The sequence below is a fragment of the Trachypithecus francoisi genome, unplaced genomic scaffold, assembly GCF_009764315.1.
Source record: "Trachypithecus francoisi isolate TF-2019V2 unplaced genomic scaffold, Tfra_2.0 Lachesis_group5, whole genome shotgun sequence".
NCBI classification, from domain to species: domain Eukaryota; kingdom Metazoa; phylum Chordata; class Mammalia; order Primates; family Cercopithecidae; genus Trachypithecus; species Trachypithecus francoisi.
Window position 1 is genome coordinate 132,970,727 of NW_022681470.1, and position 14,647 is coordinate 132,985,373.

The 14,647-nt window shown below is 52.0% G+C and overlaps 1 protein-coding gene across 2 annotated transcripts; it reads right to left on the minus strand.

Annotated features, from left to right (window-relative positions):
• Positions 1 to 1,902: 1,902 nt before the first annotated feature.
• BABAM1 (BRISC and BRCA1 A complex member 1) lies at positions 1,903 to 13,240 on the minus strand. 2 transcript variants are annotated; one of them, XM_033199736.1, is made up of 9 exons: positions 13,080 to 13,240; positions 11,503 to 11,800; positions 9,444 to 9,502; positions 7,182 to 7,302; positions 7,021 to 7,099; positions 5,084 to 5,108; positions 4,274 to 4,403; positions 3,988 to 4,074; positions 1,903 to 2,401 (listed from the first exon to the last, which is right to left on the minus strand). In XM_033199736.1, the coding sequence occupies exons 2-9, from the start codon at positions 11,785 to 11,787 to the stop codon at positions 2,198 to 2,200; spliced, it is 990 nt and encodes a 329-aa protein (XP_033055627.1). In that variant the 5' UTR covers positions 11,788 to 11,800; positions 13,080 to 13,240; the 3' UTR covers positions 1,903 to 2,197. The 2 variants fall into 2 exon arrangements, with proteins under 2 accessions (XP_033055627.1, XP_033055628.1); XM_033199737.1 differs by having other exon boundaries at positions 11,503 to 11,838; positions 13,080 to 13,195.
• Positions 13,241 to 14,647: the final 1,407 nt, after the last annotated feature.

Consider the following 14,647-nt stretch of genomic DNA (forward strand, 5'->3'; position numbering starts at 1 on the left):
AAAAATACATACATACATACATACATACATACATACATAAAATAGAGGCTTTAATTTCCAACTCCCAGGCCGAGGGCCTGGCTCACGCCTTTAATCATAGTGCTTTGGGAGGCTGAGGCGGGAGGATCGTTTGAGGCTACTAGTTTGTTGTTATTTTTCCTTTCTTTTTGTGAGTGCAGGAGTTTGAGACCAGCCTGGGCAACAGAGTGAGGCCATGTCTGTTTGGTTTTTGCTGTTGTTGTTGTTGTTTTTGAAACAGATCTTACTCAGTCCCCCAGACTGGAGTGCAGTGGCGCAATCTAGGCTCACTGCAACATTTGCCTCCCGGGTTCAAGTGATTCTCCTGCCTTGGCCTCCTGAGTAGCTGGGATTACAGGCATGTGCCACCACACTCAGCTAATTTTTGTATTTTTAGTAGAGATGGGGTTTCACCATGTTGTCCAGGCTGGTCTCGAGCTCCTGACCTCAGGTGATCTGCCTGCCTCAGTGTCCCAAACTGCTGGGATTACAGGCAGAGACCTTGTCTTTATTATTTATTTATTTATTTATTTTTTGAGACGGAGTTTTGCTCTTGTTGCCCAGGCTGGAGTGCAGTGGTGTGATCTCAGCTCACTGCAACCTCCTCCTTCCAGGTTCAAGAGATTCTCCTGCCTCAGCCTCCCCAGTAGCTGTGATTACAGGCATGCACCATCACGTCTGGCTAATTTTTGTATTTTTAGTAAAGACAGGGTTTCACCATGTTGGTCAGGCTGGTCTTGAACTCCTGACTTTGTGATCTGCCTGCCTTGGCCTCCCAAAGTACTGGGATTACAGCCATGAGCCACCACGCCTGGCCAAGACCCTGTCTTTAAAAACAATCTTTTTAAAAATTTCCAGCCCCCGTTCTGTGTTGCCCATTTTCAATCCAGCGCAACTAGGACTTCAGTATTTTGGAGGGCTGGACCTCTGAGTCTTAGTGTCCCATCTGCAAAATGTGAGAATCCTAACGAAGCTGATGCGGGGACTGAACAGGGGCTTGGGCACAAGGGTCTGACACACACAATAGGTTCCCGAAAAATGTTCATAGGGAGGAAAAGCAGTCACTCCATAAAGCTATTTGTGTTTACTTTTGAGATAGAGTCTTGCTCTGTTGCCCAGGCTGGAGTGCAGTGTTGCGATGACAGTTCACTGCAGCCTTGACCTCCTAGGCTCAAGTGATCCTCCCACTTCAGCCTCCCAAGCAGCTGGGAATCACAGGCGTGAGCCACCAAGCCTGGCTAATTTTTGCATTTCCTGTAGAGACAGGAAATGTTGCTATGTTGTCCAGGGTGGTCTTGAACTCCTGGCCTCAGGCAACCCTCCTATCATGGCCTCAATACTGCTGATGGAGCTGTTAAACCTCCCGCTTAGGGACGTATGATCCAGGCCTGGCTGATCAGAACACCATACAACCCTGGCACAGGACTAGCTCTTCATTGAAGGTCATGTAACCCCCCAAGGAAGTCCAGTCATATCCAGGTGCTGACAGAACTCTGCCTTGACCTGGGTTGGGGTCTGGGGAGTGGTTGGAGCCATCACACACCTTTCCATTTGTTGGGGGGTAAGCAGGGCACATTGACTGGCAACCCACGTAGTACCCTCCCCAATGGCAATGTTGACCTAGCACCTGGATACAGCCAAGCCTGAAGCTGTTGTCTTGGCTTTTTCATCTTTATTTTTGAACTTTTCATTTTTATTTGAGAAAAGCTCTCGCTCTGTCACCAGGGTAGAGTACAGTGGTGCGATCTCAACTCGCTGCAACCTCTGCGTCCCAGGGGCTTTTTCATCCACAAGAAAGCAGCCACTCACCTTTGCTCAGTGGCTAAGTTTTCTGTCACTTGCAATGAAGATGATCCCAATTAACACAAAGTGATTGGTGTGGACTTTGGTTAACGAGTCTCAAATTTTTATTTTGATGGCAAAAATCACACAGGGAAGAACAAAAAATTATCCATGACAAACTAGGAGTGGAAATGGGCTGGGAAACACGGAAGATGGGTGCCCACAGTTCCTGGGATCCCTCCTGGAATCCTGGGTTTCCCTCCTAGGACCCCCCAAGGTACCCTAGGTGCCTCCTGGAACCCCCTGACCCCGGAGGTCCCAAGGAACCCAGTTTGAGAACCAAAGCTTTAGGCCAAGGACTTCCTTGCACAAGAAGATGCAGATGTACAGGGATGATTCACACAGTGGCCTCAACCTCAGTGGCTTCATCCTCCTCCTCCAGCAGGCTGTAGGAAGCATGGCTCTGGCAGGGCCGCTGCAGGGGGTGGGCCAATAGTTTCGCCATGCAGTTGTGCAACTCCAGGGCTGGCCCAGCCAGCGCCACCTCATACTTGTAGCTGGTACCCTTGGTATCCAGGCTGCCCATGAAGGCAAACATGTCCTGGGGAGGGGCGGGGGTCAGTGAAGGTCTGTTCAGGCAGAGGTTACCCCAATAGGCCCTTCATATCCCTGGAGGGCTTCTGAGAAGAGGGGACATCTGGGGTGGGTTCTAAAGGGTGAAGAGGAGTTTGCCAAGCAGAAACCATTCATACATTGAGCAAACATTCCCTGCCACGGACCCAGTGTTAGGGATCCGAAGAGGTCCCAGTCATGGCCCCCAAAGAGTCCCCAGTGTGGAGAGACACAGTCAGATACAGACACATTCTCCTGGCCCCCACTTTGATCCTTCTTGAAAAACAGGGAGGGCTTCTCAGAGGAGGGATTTTTTATTTTACTTTTTTTTTTTATTGTTGAGACGGGGTTTCGCTGTTGTTCCCAGGCTGGAGTGCAATGGCACGATCCCAGTTCACTGCAACCTCCAACTCCCAGGTTCAAACAATTCTCCTGCCTCAGCCTCCTGAGTAGATGGGATTACAGGCATGCGCCACGATGCCCGGTTAATTTTGTATTTTTAGTAGAGACACCGTTTCTCCATATTGGTCAAGCTGGTCCAAACTCCCGACTCAGGTGATCCACCTGCCTCGGCCTCCCAAAGTGCTGGGATTACAGGTGTGAGCCATCGCTGCCTGGCCCGATTTTTATTTTTTGACACAGGGTCTCCACCCTGTCACCCAGGCTGGAGTGCAGTGGCTTGATCATAGGTCACTGCAATCTCCACCTTTTGGGCTCAAGTGAGCCTCCTATCTCAGCCTCCCGAGTAGCTGGGACCACAGGCATACGCCACCACGCCTGGCAAGAGGGGGGACTTTTGATTTGGGTATTGAGGTATGAGGAGGAGCTGGTCTCAACTCCCTGTTCATAGTTGGGTAAACTGAGGTTCAGAGAAGTAAGTAGTACACTCGAGGTCCCACAGCTAGTTCAGGTCTGGGATGTGAAGGCCCAGCAGGGCCTGGGAAGTCCAAGAGCGATGGATGCTCCAGGCTGAGGGCACAGCGAGGTCAAAGGCAGGAAGAAAGGGAAGAGGGAGCCGGTTGTGGTGGCTCACACCTGTAATCCCAGCACTTTGGGAGGCTGAGGCAGGCAGATCACCTGAGGTCAGGAGTTCAAGACCAGCCTGGTCAACATGGTGAAACTCTGTCTCTACTAAAAATACAAAAATTAACCTGGTGTGATGGCAGGTACCTGTATTCCCAGCTACTCGGGAGGCTGACGCATGAGAATTGTTTGAACCCAGGAGGCAGAGGTTGCAGTGGGCCGAGATCGTGCCACTGCACTCCAGCCTGGGAGACAGACAGACGGAGACTCTGTCTCAAACAAAAAAAAAAAAAACAGAAAGAAAGAAAGGAAAGCAAGGAACACTGGGGATGGGGGAGGCAGGACTCAAGATGTTTGCCTGGACCATTGTCCCAGTGGCTGCCACAGCAGACAATTGGGAAACAGCTGTTCAATGACCAAATGCCATGACCCACCCCGGCCAGGGCTCCAGGACCACCAAATGGAGGTAGAGACCCCCAGACCCAGCACAGGTGTGTTCCAAGACATCCTGTCCACACCCGCCTGCCACTCACACCTGCTGCGGCCTCTCACCTTCCAGCTCATCTCCTCCTCCTTCTCCTCGGTGCCATTGTGGATGTAAACAACGTCAAAGAAGAAATATGGGCACTGGAACATTTTCTGTAGGGGAAGTAAAGAACACCAGCCTCTGGGGCTTGGGTCACCCCATGCCCCATGTCTATAACTCCCCTATTTCTGCTTCAGACTCTGGGAACTTGCCTCTAGGCACTCCAGCCTCTGTGGTTGGGAAGTCCCTCCTGGTGTCTAACCACCATCCTCATGGCTGCAGGCACCCCTCCCTCTCCCAGGCCTCACCCACCTTCATGGGCTCCGTCAAGGAGAACTGGGGCTGGCAGGGTGGACGGCTGTAGACAAGGATGGTGCGGACCACATATGGCGGGGGAATCGTCTGCACGTTCTCTGTGACCGGAAGCTCAGTTTTCTGCTGGCTGCATACGCGGGAGGAGGGAGCAGTCAGAGCAGCCTGTGGGGGTCTGCCCCTCTTATCACCCTCAGAGAGATGCTAGAGGCTCACCGGGCAGGTGAGGCCCCACTGATGTCTCCCAAGTTCACTGCTGCCTGTGAGGCGTCCCGTAAGCGGGTCCCTCTGCCCTGAGCATGTTCCCAGCCTCACCCCTCTGAGTGCAATGGTGAGATCTCGGCTCACTGCAACCTCTGCCTCCAAGGTTCAAGCAATTCTCCTGCCCCGGCCTCTCAAGTAGCTGGGATTACCGGCGCCCATCACCACGTCCAGCTAATTTTTGTATTTTTAGTAGAGGTGCACTTTCACCACGCTGGCCAGGCTGGTCTCAAACTCCTGACCTCAGGAGATCTGCCTGCCTTGGCCTCCCAAAGTGCTGGGATTACAGGCCTGAGCCACCGCACCTGGGCCACCCTCAGTGTCCTGAGCATCCCCCATCACTGCTGTCAGCTGGAGCTGCCTAGCAGCACGTGCATCTCCACCAGCCCCCGTGCTCCCAAGATACATAAATGAGGAATTGCTCAGGGCGAGGTTGGAAGGGAGGAGGCTTTAAGACTCCCTAGATTATTTCTGGGCTATTTGGGGCTTCTTCCCGCAAGTGACCCTTCTCTTTGAAGGTGAGTAAGAATTTCTCTGCAGGGGACTTACATGAGGCTGAAAAGTCCTTCCAGATCTGGTGGGGATGCTAAGGAGAAGGCTGGTAGAGCACGAGTGAACAGGAACAGGTGGCTTCCCCGGTCCTGATGCTAGAGGAGACCTGGCACCCCTGCAGACGCACCATGTGACCCTGCCAAGTCACTTGCCCTCTCTGACACTCGAATTCCCCTCAGCATGGATCACAAAATAGGGTGCTGGCACCAGATGACGTAGGACTCTTGGTATGCCAGGCACAGTGGCTCACGCCTGCAATCTCAGCACTTTGGGAGGCCAAGGCGGGTGGACCACCTGAGGTCAGGAGTTCGAGACCAGCCTGGCCAACATGGCGAAACCCCATCTCTACTAAAAATACAATGTTAGCCAGGCCTAGTGGCACATGTCTGTAATCTCAGCTACTTGGGAGGCTAAGGCAGGAAAATTGTTTGAACTCGGGAGGTGGAGATTGCGGTGAGCCGAGATCGTGCTGCTGCACTCCAGCCTGGGCAACAAGAGCGAGACCCCATCTCAAAAACAATAATAAATAAGATCCACAGGGAGCCATGGGAGGTTTTGGAGCAGAGATGGGAAGAAATCTAATTTGTTTTAAAACAGAATGGGGCTGGGCATGGTGGCTCATGCCTGTAATCTCAGCACTTTGGGAGGCTGGGGTGGGAGGATCACTTGAGCCCAGGAATTCAAGACCAGCCTGGGCAACATAGCAAGACCCCGTCTCTAAAAAACATACAAAATTGGCTGGGCGCGGTGGCTCAAGCCTGTAATCCCAGCACTTTGGGAGGCCAAGACGGGCGGATCACGAGGTCAGGAGATCGAAACCATCCTGGCTAACACAGTGAAACCCCGTCTCTACTAAAAAATACAAAAAAACTAGCCGGGTGAGGTGGCGGGCGCCTGTAGTCCCAGCTACTCGGGAGACTGAGGCAGGAGAATGGCGTGAACCTGGGAGGCGGAGCTTGCAGTGAGCTGAGATCCGGCCACTGCACTCCAGCCCGGGCGACAGAGTGAGACTCCGTCTCAAAAAAAAAAAAAAATACTAAATTAGCCTGGTGTGGTGGTGCACACCTATAATCCCAGCTACTTGGGAGGCTGAGGCAGGAGAATCACTTGAACCTGGGAGGTGGAACTTAAAATGAGCCAAGATCGTACCATTGCACTTAGCCAGGGCAACGAGAGCAAAACTCCATCTCAAAAAAAAAAAAAGCAAAAACAAAAAAAGCTCCCCTTTCCTGCACGGCTGGGGCCACTGTCCTCAAAACAAAAGAGCCAGGGGTGTTCTTGTCCTCCTGAAAAAAACTCTAATCATTTTTTACCTTTTCAACTTATAAGAGTCCTATTCTATTTCAGTTTTGGGCCACATATGAGCCTTTTATGTCCAAATTACCATAAACTGTCCTGCACCCAGGTTCAAGGGGCTGTAGGAGGAATGATGACATTTCTGTCACACACTGCCATTTACTGAGCACCAACTGTATGCCCAGCCCTGTGTGAGGTGATCCCCTTGTGGGTAAATTCTGGACCTCCTGAGTACAAATAAGGTACTTTTTTTTTAAAGACGGAGTCTCACTCTGTCATCCAGGCTGAAGTGCAGTGGTGAGATCTCAGCTCACTGCAACCTCCGCCTCCCGGGCTCAAGTGATTCTTGAGCCTCAGCCTCACAAGTCGCTGGGATTACAGGCAGGGACCACCATGCCTGGACCAAATGAAGTACTTTCGCTTCTATATTATTACAGCATCTCCACGGGGTAGGCAGCTTTGTGCCTTCCACAGTACAGATGGGGAAACTGAGGCTCAGAGGGGTGACTTTCCCAGCCTTGGCAGGACTGAGATCTGAACTTCAGCCAGCCAGAGTCAGGACTCAGACTTTCCTGAGCCCCAAGGACGACAGAAGGAGACAGCCCGCTTCACAGGGACACCCCTGCCAGGAAGGATACTGAAGGTGGAACAGGAGGCCGTCTCCAGATCATAGAGGCAGCTGCAGAGCTCACGGGGGTCAGAGGTCAGGCCGGACAGCTGCAGGGAAGCAAAGGCCTCAGCGCGGTGCTCCTCGGGCCCCAGGGGACCCCAGGGCACCCAGCGCCTGCCCAGGCCTCACCCAGGCCGTGTCGTCATTCACCACCACCAGTGCAAACTCGTGGCTTTTGTCGATCTTGTGTTTTGTCCGCACGAACATCTCGATCATCTTCTGGGAGACGTTGAGGGCGTTGGTTTTGGAGCTGGAGAGGCAGAGTAGAGGGGAATTAAGGTTCCCTCAGGGCCGGGTGCGGTGGCTCACGCCTGTAATCCCAGCACTTTGGGAGGCCGAGGCAGGTGGATCATGAGATCAGGAGTTCAAGACCAGCCTGGCCAAGATGGTGAAACCCTGTCTCTACTAAAAATACAAAAAAATTAGATAGGCGTGGTGGCGGGCGCCTGTAATCCCAGGTATTCAGGAGGCTGAGTCAGAGAACTGCTTGAAGCCAGAAGGCAGAGGTTGCAATGAGCCGAGATCGTGCCACTGCACTCCAGTCTGGGCAACAGAGTGAGACTCCGTCTCAAAAAAAAAAAGATTCCTTCAGCGACCCTCCTCTGAGAACCCTGTATCAGCCCCACGATAAGGCCCTAGAAGTACAGGTCACACTGCAGGGGGATGGCGGAGCTCAGCCACAAACCCAGTAGACTGGCTGACATCTGAGCTCCTGCCCTCTCCAAATGGTCCCTCTGCGCAGCATGCGGATCAAAGTTCCTCAAGACTCATTGCAGGAACTTTGCTCAGCCATGGGCAGCTGTGATTGCCGCTGAGGGGAAGGAGGTGTCATCTTCAACATCTCCAAGTAGGCCCTCAAGCCCCATCCAGGCCCTGCCACTCAAACTGCCCCCTACCCCAGATACATGGCTCCAGGCAAGTATCCAGGCAAGTATCATGTATAGGCAGCACATGACTCCAGACAAGGGCTTCAGGGCCAGCTGGGCCTGGGTCCCAATCCTGGCTCTGCCCCATTGCTCTGAGCCCTCAGTTGAGCAGGTCACTTTGCTTCTTGGCATCTCCAAGTCATTGCTATGAAGGGAGGCTCAATGGGTCATAGCCTTAACATTACCAGTTGTCCTTGCTACTCTTTTTTTATTTTACTTTTTGTGAAATGGAGTTCCGTTCTTATTGCCCAGGCTAGAGTGCAATAGCGTCATCTCAGCTCACTGCAACCTCCGTCTCCCGGATTAAAAGTGATTCTCCTGCCTCAGCCTCCTGAATAGCTGGGACTACAGGCATGCGCCACCGTGCCCAGCTAATTTTTGTATTTTTAGTAGAGGTGGGGGTTTCACTATGTCAGCCAGGCTGGTCTCAAACTCCAGACCTCGTGATCTGCCCACCTCGGCCTCCCAAAGTAATCCCAGCACTTTGAGAGGCCGAGGCGGGCAGATCACGAGGTCAGGAGATCGAGACCACCCTCACTAACACAGTGAAACCCCGTCTCTACTAAAAACAAAAAAATTAGCCGGGCGTGGTGGAGGTGGGCACCTGTAGTCCCAGCTACTCGGGAGGCTGAGGCAGGAGAATGGCGTGAAACCGGGAGGCAGAGCTTGCAGTGAGCGGAGATAGTGCCACTGCACTCCAGCGTGGGCGACAGAGCGAGACTCCGTCTCAGAAAAAAAAAAAAAAAAAGAGAGACAAGGTCTCGCTCTATCACCCAGGCTGGAGTGTGGTGGCAAAACCATAGCTCACTGCAGCCTCAAACTCTTGGGATCAATAGATCCTCCCAGCTTGCCCTCCCAAGTAGCTGGGAGTCTAGGAGCATGCCACCATGCCCAGCCAAGGCAGGCAGACTTCAGATCAGGAGTTTTGAGACCAGCCTGGCCAACATGGTAAAACTCTTATCTCTACTAAAAATACAAAAATTAACCGAGCGTGGTGGTGCATGCCTGTAATCTCAGCTACTCGGGAGGCTGAGGCACAAGAATCACTTGAACCTGGGAGGTGGGGGTTGCAGTGAGCTGAGCTCACTCCATTGCACTCCAGCCTGGGCAAGAGAGCGACACCCTGTCTCAAAAACAAATAAATGAATAAATACATACATATATATATATATATATATATATATTATATATATATATTTTTTTTTTTTTTTTTTTAGAGAGATGGGGTCCATGTTGCCCAGACTAGTCTTGAACCCCTAGCCTCAAGTGATCTTCCTATCTCGGCCTTTCGAGTCACCGGAATTACAGGCATGAGCCACTGCACCTGGCTCTTGCTACTCTCTGATACTGCCAGGCCTGAAGCCAGAGCAAGCTGGTGTGAGTTTCAGAGTGAGAGCCCCGTATCTTTTAGGCTTGACCCTCCCGGCCATGGTCGCATGTTCAAGCCCTAAAATGTCCCTCTTACCCGTTGAACGACTCCAGCTTTGGCAGTGACATTTCCTCTGACAGGTCCAGGCAGATAATCTATAAGGTATTTGGAGGGTGGTGAGCATCCTCTGACTTTAACGTTGGCTCCCACACCACTTACTGGCCCTCTTCAAGCTGCCCTGTCTGAAAAGGCAGTACGGTGACCCCTAATCATGAGCCAAGCCATCCACTTTGAAAAGCAATGGCTTAGAAGCATGGGCGCTGAACTGGGAGTCCATGTAGAAAAGCAAATCAATGAGCCAGAGAATGTGTGACACAGAAACACAGAAATGAGGATATAGTGGGTCGAACTGTGGCTCCCAAAAGATATGTCCACCCAGAACCTGAGAATGTGACCTTATTTGGCCAGGCACAGTGGTTCACACCTGTAATCCCAGCACTTTGGGAGGCCAAGGTAGGCAGATCACTTGAGGTCAGGAGTTTGAGACCAGCCTGGCCAACATGGCGAAACCCCATCTCTACTAAAAATACAAAAAATTGGCTGGGTGTGGTGGCACGTACCTGTAATCCCAGCTACTCGGGAGGCTAAACCAAGAGAATTGCTTGAACCCGGGAAGTGGAGGATGCAGTGAGCCCTGATTGCACCACTGCACTCCAGCCTGGGTGACAGAGTGAAACTCTGTCTCAAAAAAAAAAAAAAAAAAAAAAAACAGAGGCCAGACATGGTGGCTCCCACCTGTAATCCCAGCACCTTGGGAGGCTAAGGCAGGCAGATCATGAGGTCAGGAGATCAAGACCATCCTGGCCAACATGGTAAAACCTGGTCTCTACTAAAAAATACAAAAAGTAGTTGGGTGTGGTGGTGAGTGCCTGTAATCCCAGTTACTCGGGAGGCTGAGGCAGGAGAATCGTTTTAACCAGGGAGCTGGAGGTTGCAGTGAGCTGAGATCACGCCACTGCACTCTAGCCTGATGACAGAGTGGGACTCCATCTCAAAGAAAAAAAAAAAAAAAAAGAATGTGACCTTATTTGGAATCAGGGTCTCTGCAAATGTAATTAAAGTAAGGGTCTTGAGATAAGATCCTGTTTTGATGACAAGTGTCCTTACAGGAGACAGAAGAGAAGACAGTGAGAAAGGCTTTATGAGGACTGGACAGAATTGGGCAAAGACAGTCGAGCGCAGTGGCTCACGCCTCTAGTCCCAGCACTTTGGGAGGCCAAGGCGGGTGGATCACCTGAGCTCAGGAGTTCGAGACCAGCCAGGCCAACATGGTGAAACCCCGTCTCTCCTAAAAATTAGCCAGGCGTGGTGGCATGCGCCTGTAGTCTCAGCTACTGGGGGCTGAGGCAGGAGAATCACTTGAACCCAGGAGGTGGAGGTTGCAGTGAGCCGAGATCATGCCACTGCACTCCAGCTTGGGCGACAGAGTGAGATTCTGTCTCAAAAAAAAAAAAAAAAAAATTGGGCAAAGACTAGAGTGATGCAGCCATAAGCCAAGGAATGCCAGGAGCCACCAGAGGCTAGAAGAGGCAAAAAGGGACCAGGTGGGGTGGCTCATGCCTATAATCCCATCACTTTGGGAGGCCAAGGCAGGCGGATCACCTAAGGTCAGGAGTTCGAAACCAGCTTCGCCAATGCGGTGAAACCGTGTCTCTACTAAAAATACAAAAATTAGCCGGGCGTGGTGGCACATACTTGTAATCCCAGCTACTTGGGAGGCTGAGGCAGGAGAATTGCTTGAACCCATGAGGTGGAGGTTGCAGTGAGCCAAGATCGTGCCACTGCACTCCAGCCTGGGCAACAAGAGCGAAACTCCATCTCAAAAAAAAAAAAAAAGACAGATAGACAAAAAGAAGAGGCAAGAAAGAATCCTCCCTTAGAGCCTCCAGAGGGGGCGTGGCCCTGCCGACACCTGACTTCTGGCCCCAAGAACTGTGAGAGAATAAATTTCTCTGGTTGAAAGCTATCAAGTCCATGGAGACATGTGGCAGCCACAGGTAACTAATACAAAGGGAATGTCTGCAGAGTGAATCCCAAAAGACAAGATGCTAGGTTTCATAGCATCTTAGAGCCCCAGGCCACCCCTTCTACTTACCACCTTCTCTGGACAGTTGACCCTTGGTGTCCGAATTTGGACCTCAGGGGCTGGCGGGGGCACCTGCCAGGACTTAGGGCCGGCTCCTGAAGTGTTGAGGCTCCCATCGTCAGCACTGGCGGCCTCACCCTCACCCTCGCTGCGGCTGCCCACGCTGGCCTGTGCCCCCACTGCCCGGTCCTCAGCCCCTTCAGGATTGGAGCGAGTGCGGGGCCGAGGCTCTGCTGTGTGCTCCTCTTCCTCCTCCTCCTCTTCAGTGGGGCTGCTGGGCTCCACCACTTCCATGGCTCCTGTGTGGCTAGATGGAACACGGACAGGGGAAGCCAGGATCCTCCCCTTGGGAGTTTTGAAAACATTTGGTTATGATCGGGCGTGGTGGCTCACGCCTGTAATCCCAGCACTTTGGGAGGCCGAGGCAGGCGGATCACCTGAGGTTGGAAGTTCGAGACCAGCCTCACCAACATGGAGAAATCCCATCTCTACTAAAAATACAAAATTAGCCAGGCGTGGTGGTGCATGCGTGTAATCCCAGCTACTCGGGAGGCTAAGGCAGGAGAATCGATTGAACCTGGGAGGGGTGGTTGCAGTGAGCCAAAATCCCATCATGCACTCCACCCTGGGCAACAAGAGTGAAACTCGGTCTCAACATAAAAAAATTTTGCTTACTAAGAAGGAAGAGGGTCCATGAGCCGCTTACTGATGATGAGTCACTCCTCTTAGGGAGTCTGTTTCCTCAGCTGTAGAACGAGTGCCTTTTACACCTATCAGCCGAGTAGTCACTCTGATATAACAGTCCCCCCCTTTTTTCCTCTTTTTTCTTTTTTTTTTTTTTTTTAACGTCGTGCTAGCCCCATGCCCCTATTCGGCCAGTGAGCACATCCCAGCTCTCTGGCCACTGAAAATGGCTCAGGGATGGGCACATGACCCAAATCAGGCCAGTGAGTGGCAGCTCTGCAACTTCTAACACTGCCATCAAGGAAAAGAGACTCCCATTAGAGTTGCAGAGCTGGGAGAATAAAGTTGAGAGCTGTGAGGGGCCCCTTTTGCCTCTAAAGTAAAAAGCGAAATGGTCTCTAACCAGAAAACTGCTGATCGAATTCTGACCACCTGGACCCAGCTCCTATTAGACCCAATCTATAAGCCACTAACTTCCTTTTCTTCCTTAAGCCACATTGAGTAGGGTTTTCTGTTACCTAAAACTGAAAACGTCTTGGTGAATAAAGGAATAATAACCTCTAGGACACCCTCGTGCCTAGCGGGTGTCTGCATGAGGGAGAAGCAAAATATTAGGACTGTGGTTCCTCTTGGAGAGAAATAGGACACGAATGGAACAGTTTGTCTATCTGGGCAATAGGCACGGGCTTCCCAAGATGGTCTTTGAGCTCCTTGCAGTCCCCACGCCTCTAAGGAAAACAAAGCTTTAGTGACAGCAAGAAGGATGGAGGCTAGACTGCAGAAGAAACCAGAAACAAAGGCGGAAGCCCCAGGAAAGGCTAGGAGCTGGATTTCTCGGGTCAAAGGGAGCTGGGCCCCTAGGAACGGGCCGCGCACGCTTTCACCACCCAACTTCGGCTCACCGTAGCCTGAGCCTCCTTCTAAATCAGCCGCCGACTCTCTAGGAAGCCGCCATCTTTACAGCCGGAAGTTGTGCGGCGCAGCCCCGACGCCTCCTGGGAAATGTAGTTCAGCGGGTCGCAGAACAAGCGGAGACAGAAACTGCTCGCGGCTGGGAAGGACTTGGAAGCTGATAGGCTAATACTCGGCTAGGGGGTGGGGTTTGGAGTGCGACAGTGTCAGTGCTTCTACCGTGATAGGCTAAAATGTGGAATACAGGTGGAGCTTGCAATGTGATAGGCTAAGAGGGACGAAGAAGGCCGATTTAGGGAAAGAGGAGGAGCTGATTGGTGATTGGTGGAGCTGACCTGAGCCTCCGTGTGAGGCAGCTATTTCCCATGTGGGCGTGGCCTAAGCATCCAGGGCCCCTCCCAACTACTTAATTCCTGCTCCTTATTTTACATATATTTGCATGAATCAAAAAATACTTACTCTGGTCTTATTGGGTCACTGTAGGTGGAGGGAAGCTAAGTCGGGCCTATTTCAAGCCTGCCTCCTTTTTCATGGCTTTTTTCTTTCTTATTTTTAGAGACAGGGTATTGCTCTGTCGCCCAAACTAGACTGCAGTCACGCGATCCTGGCTAGTCACTACAGCTAAGCGATCTCTCAAGTAGCTGGGACTACAGGCGAGGACCACCGCTCAGGCTAAACCAGCCTTCCTTCTATTTTTTTTTTTTTTTTTGAGACGGAGTCTCCCTGTGTCGCCCAGGCTGGAGTGCAGTGGCCGGATCTCAGCTCACTGCAAGCTCCGCCTCCCGGGTTTACGCCATTCTCTCGCCTCGGCCTCCCGAGTAGCTGGGACTACAGGCGCCCGCCACCACGCCCGGCTAGTTTTTTGTATTTTTTTTTTTTAGTAGAGAGGGGGTTTCACCGTGCTAGCCAGGATGGTCTCGATCTCCTAACCTAGTGTTCCGCCCGTCTCGGCCTCCCAAAGTGCTGGGATTGCAGGCTTGAGCCACCGCGCCCGGCCCCTTCTATTTTTTTTTTATTTCAGACAGAGTCTCACTCTGTCGCCCAGGCCGCCGTTGTCTCCTTATTGCACACCTCCCCCTTAGCCCCAGAAGTATGCATGCTGGGACTACACGCGCCCGCCACCGCGCCCGGCTAATTTTTTTGTATTTTTAGCAGAGATGGGGTTTCACCCTGTTCGCCAGGATGGTCTGGATCTCCTGACCTCGTGATCTGCCCGCCTCGGCCTCCCAAAGTGCTGAGATTACAGGCTTGAGCCACCGCGCCCGGCTGTTGTTTTTTTTTTGGTTTTGGTTTTGGTTTTTTGAGATGGAACCTCTCTGTGTCGCCCAGAGGTCTGTCGCCTAGAGCAGCTCTTTGAAGGCTCTAAGCCTTTGTCCAGGCAGTTCCTTCTGCCTGGAATGCTGTTCCTCCTGTTGCTTTTCTGGCAAGTTCTTCATCCTTCAAAGATCACCTTTACACAGCCCCTCTGGTTATTCTCGAATTAGAGCCTGGCCAATGTGGCGGGCTTCTTTGACCCTTAAAAAAAAACTGAGGGGTTGGGGGCAGTGGCTCACACTTG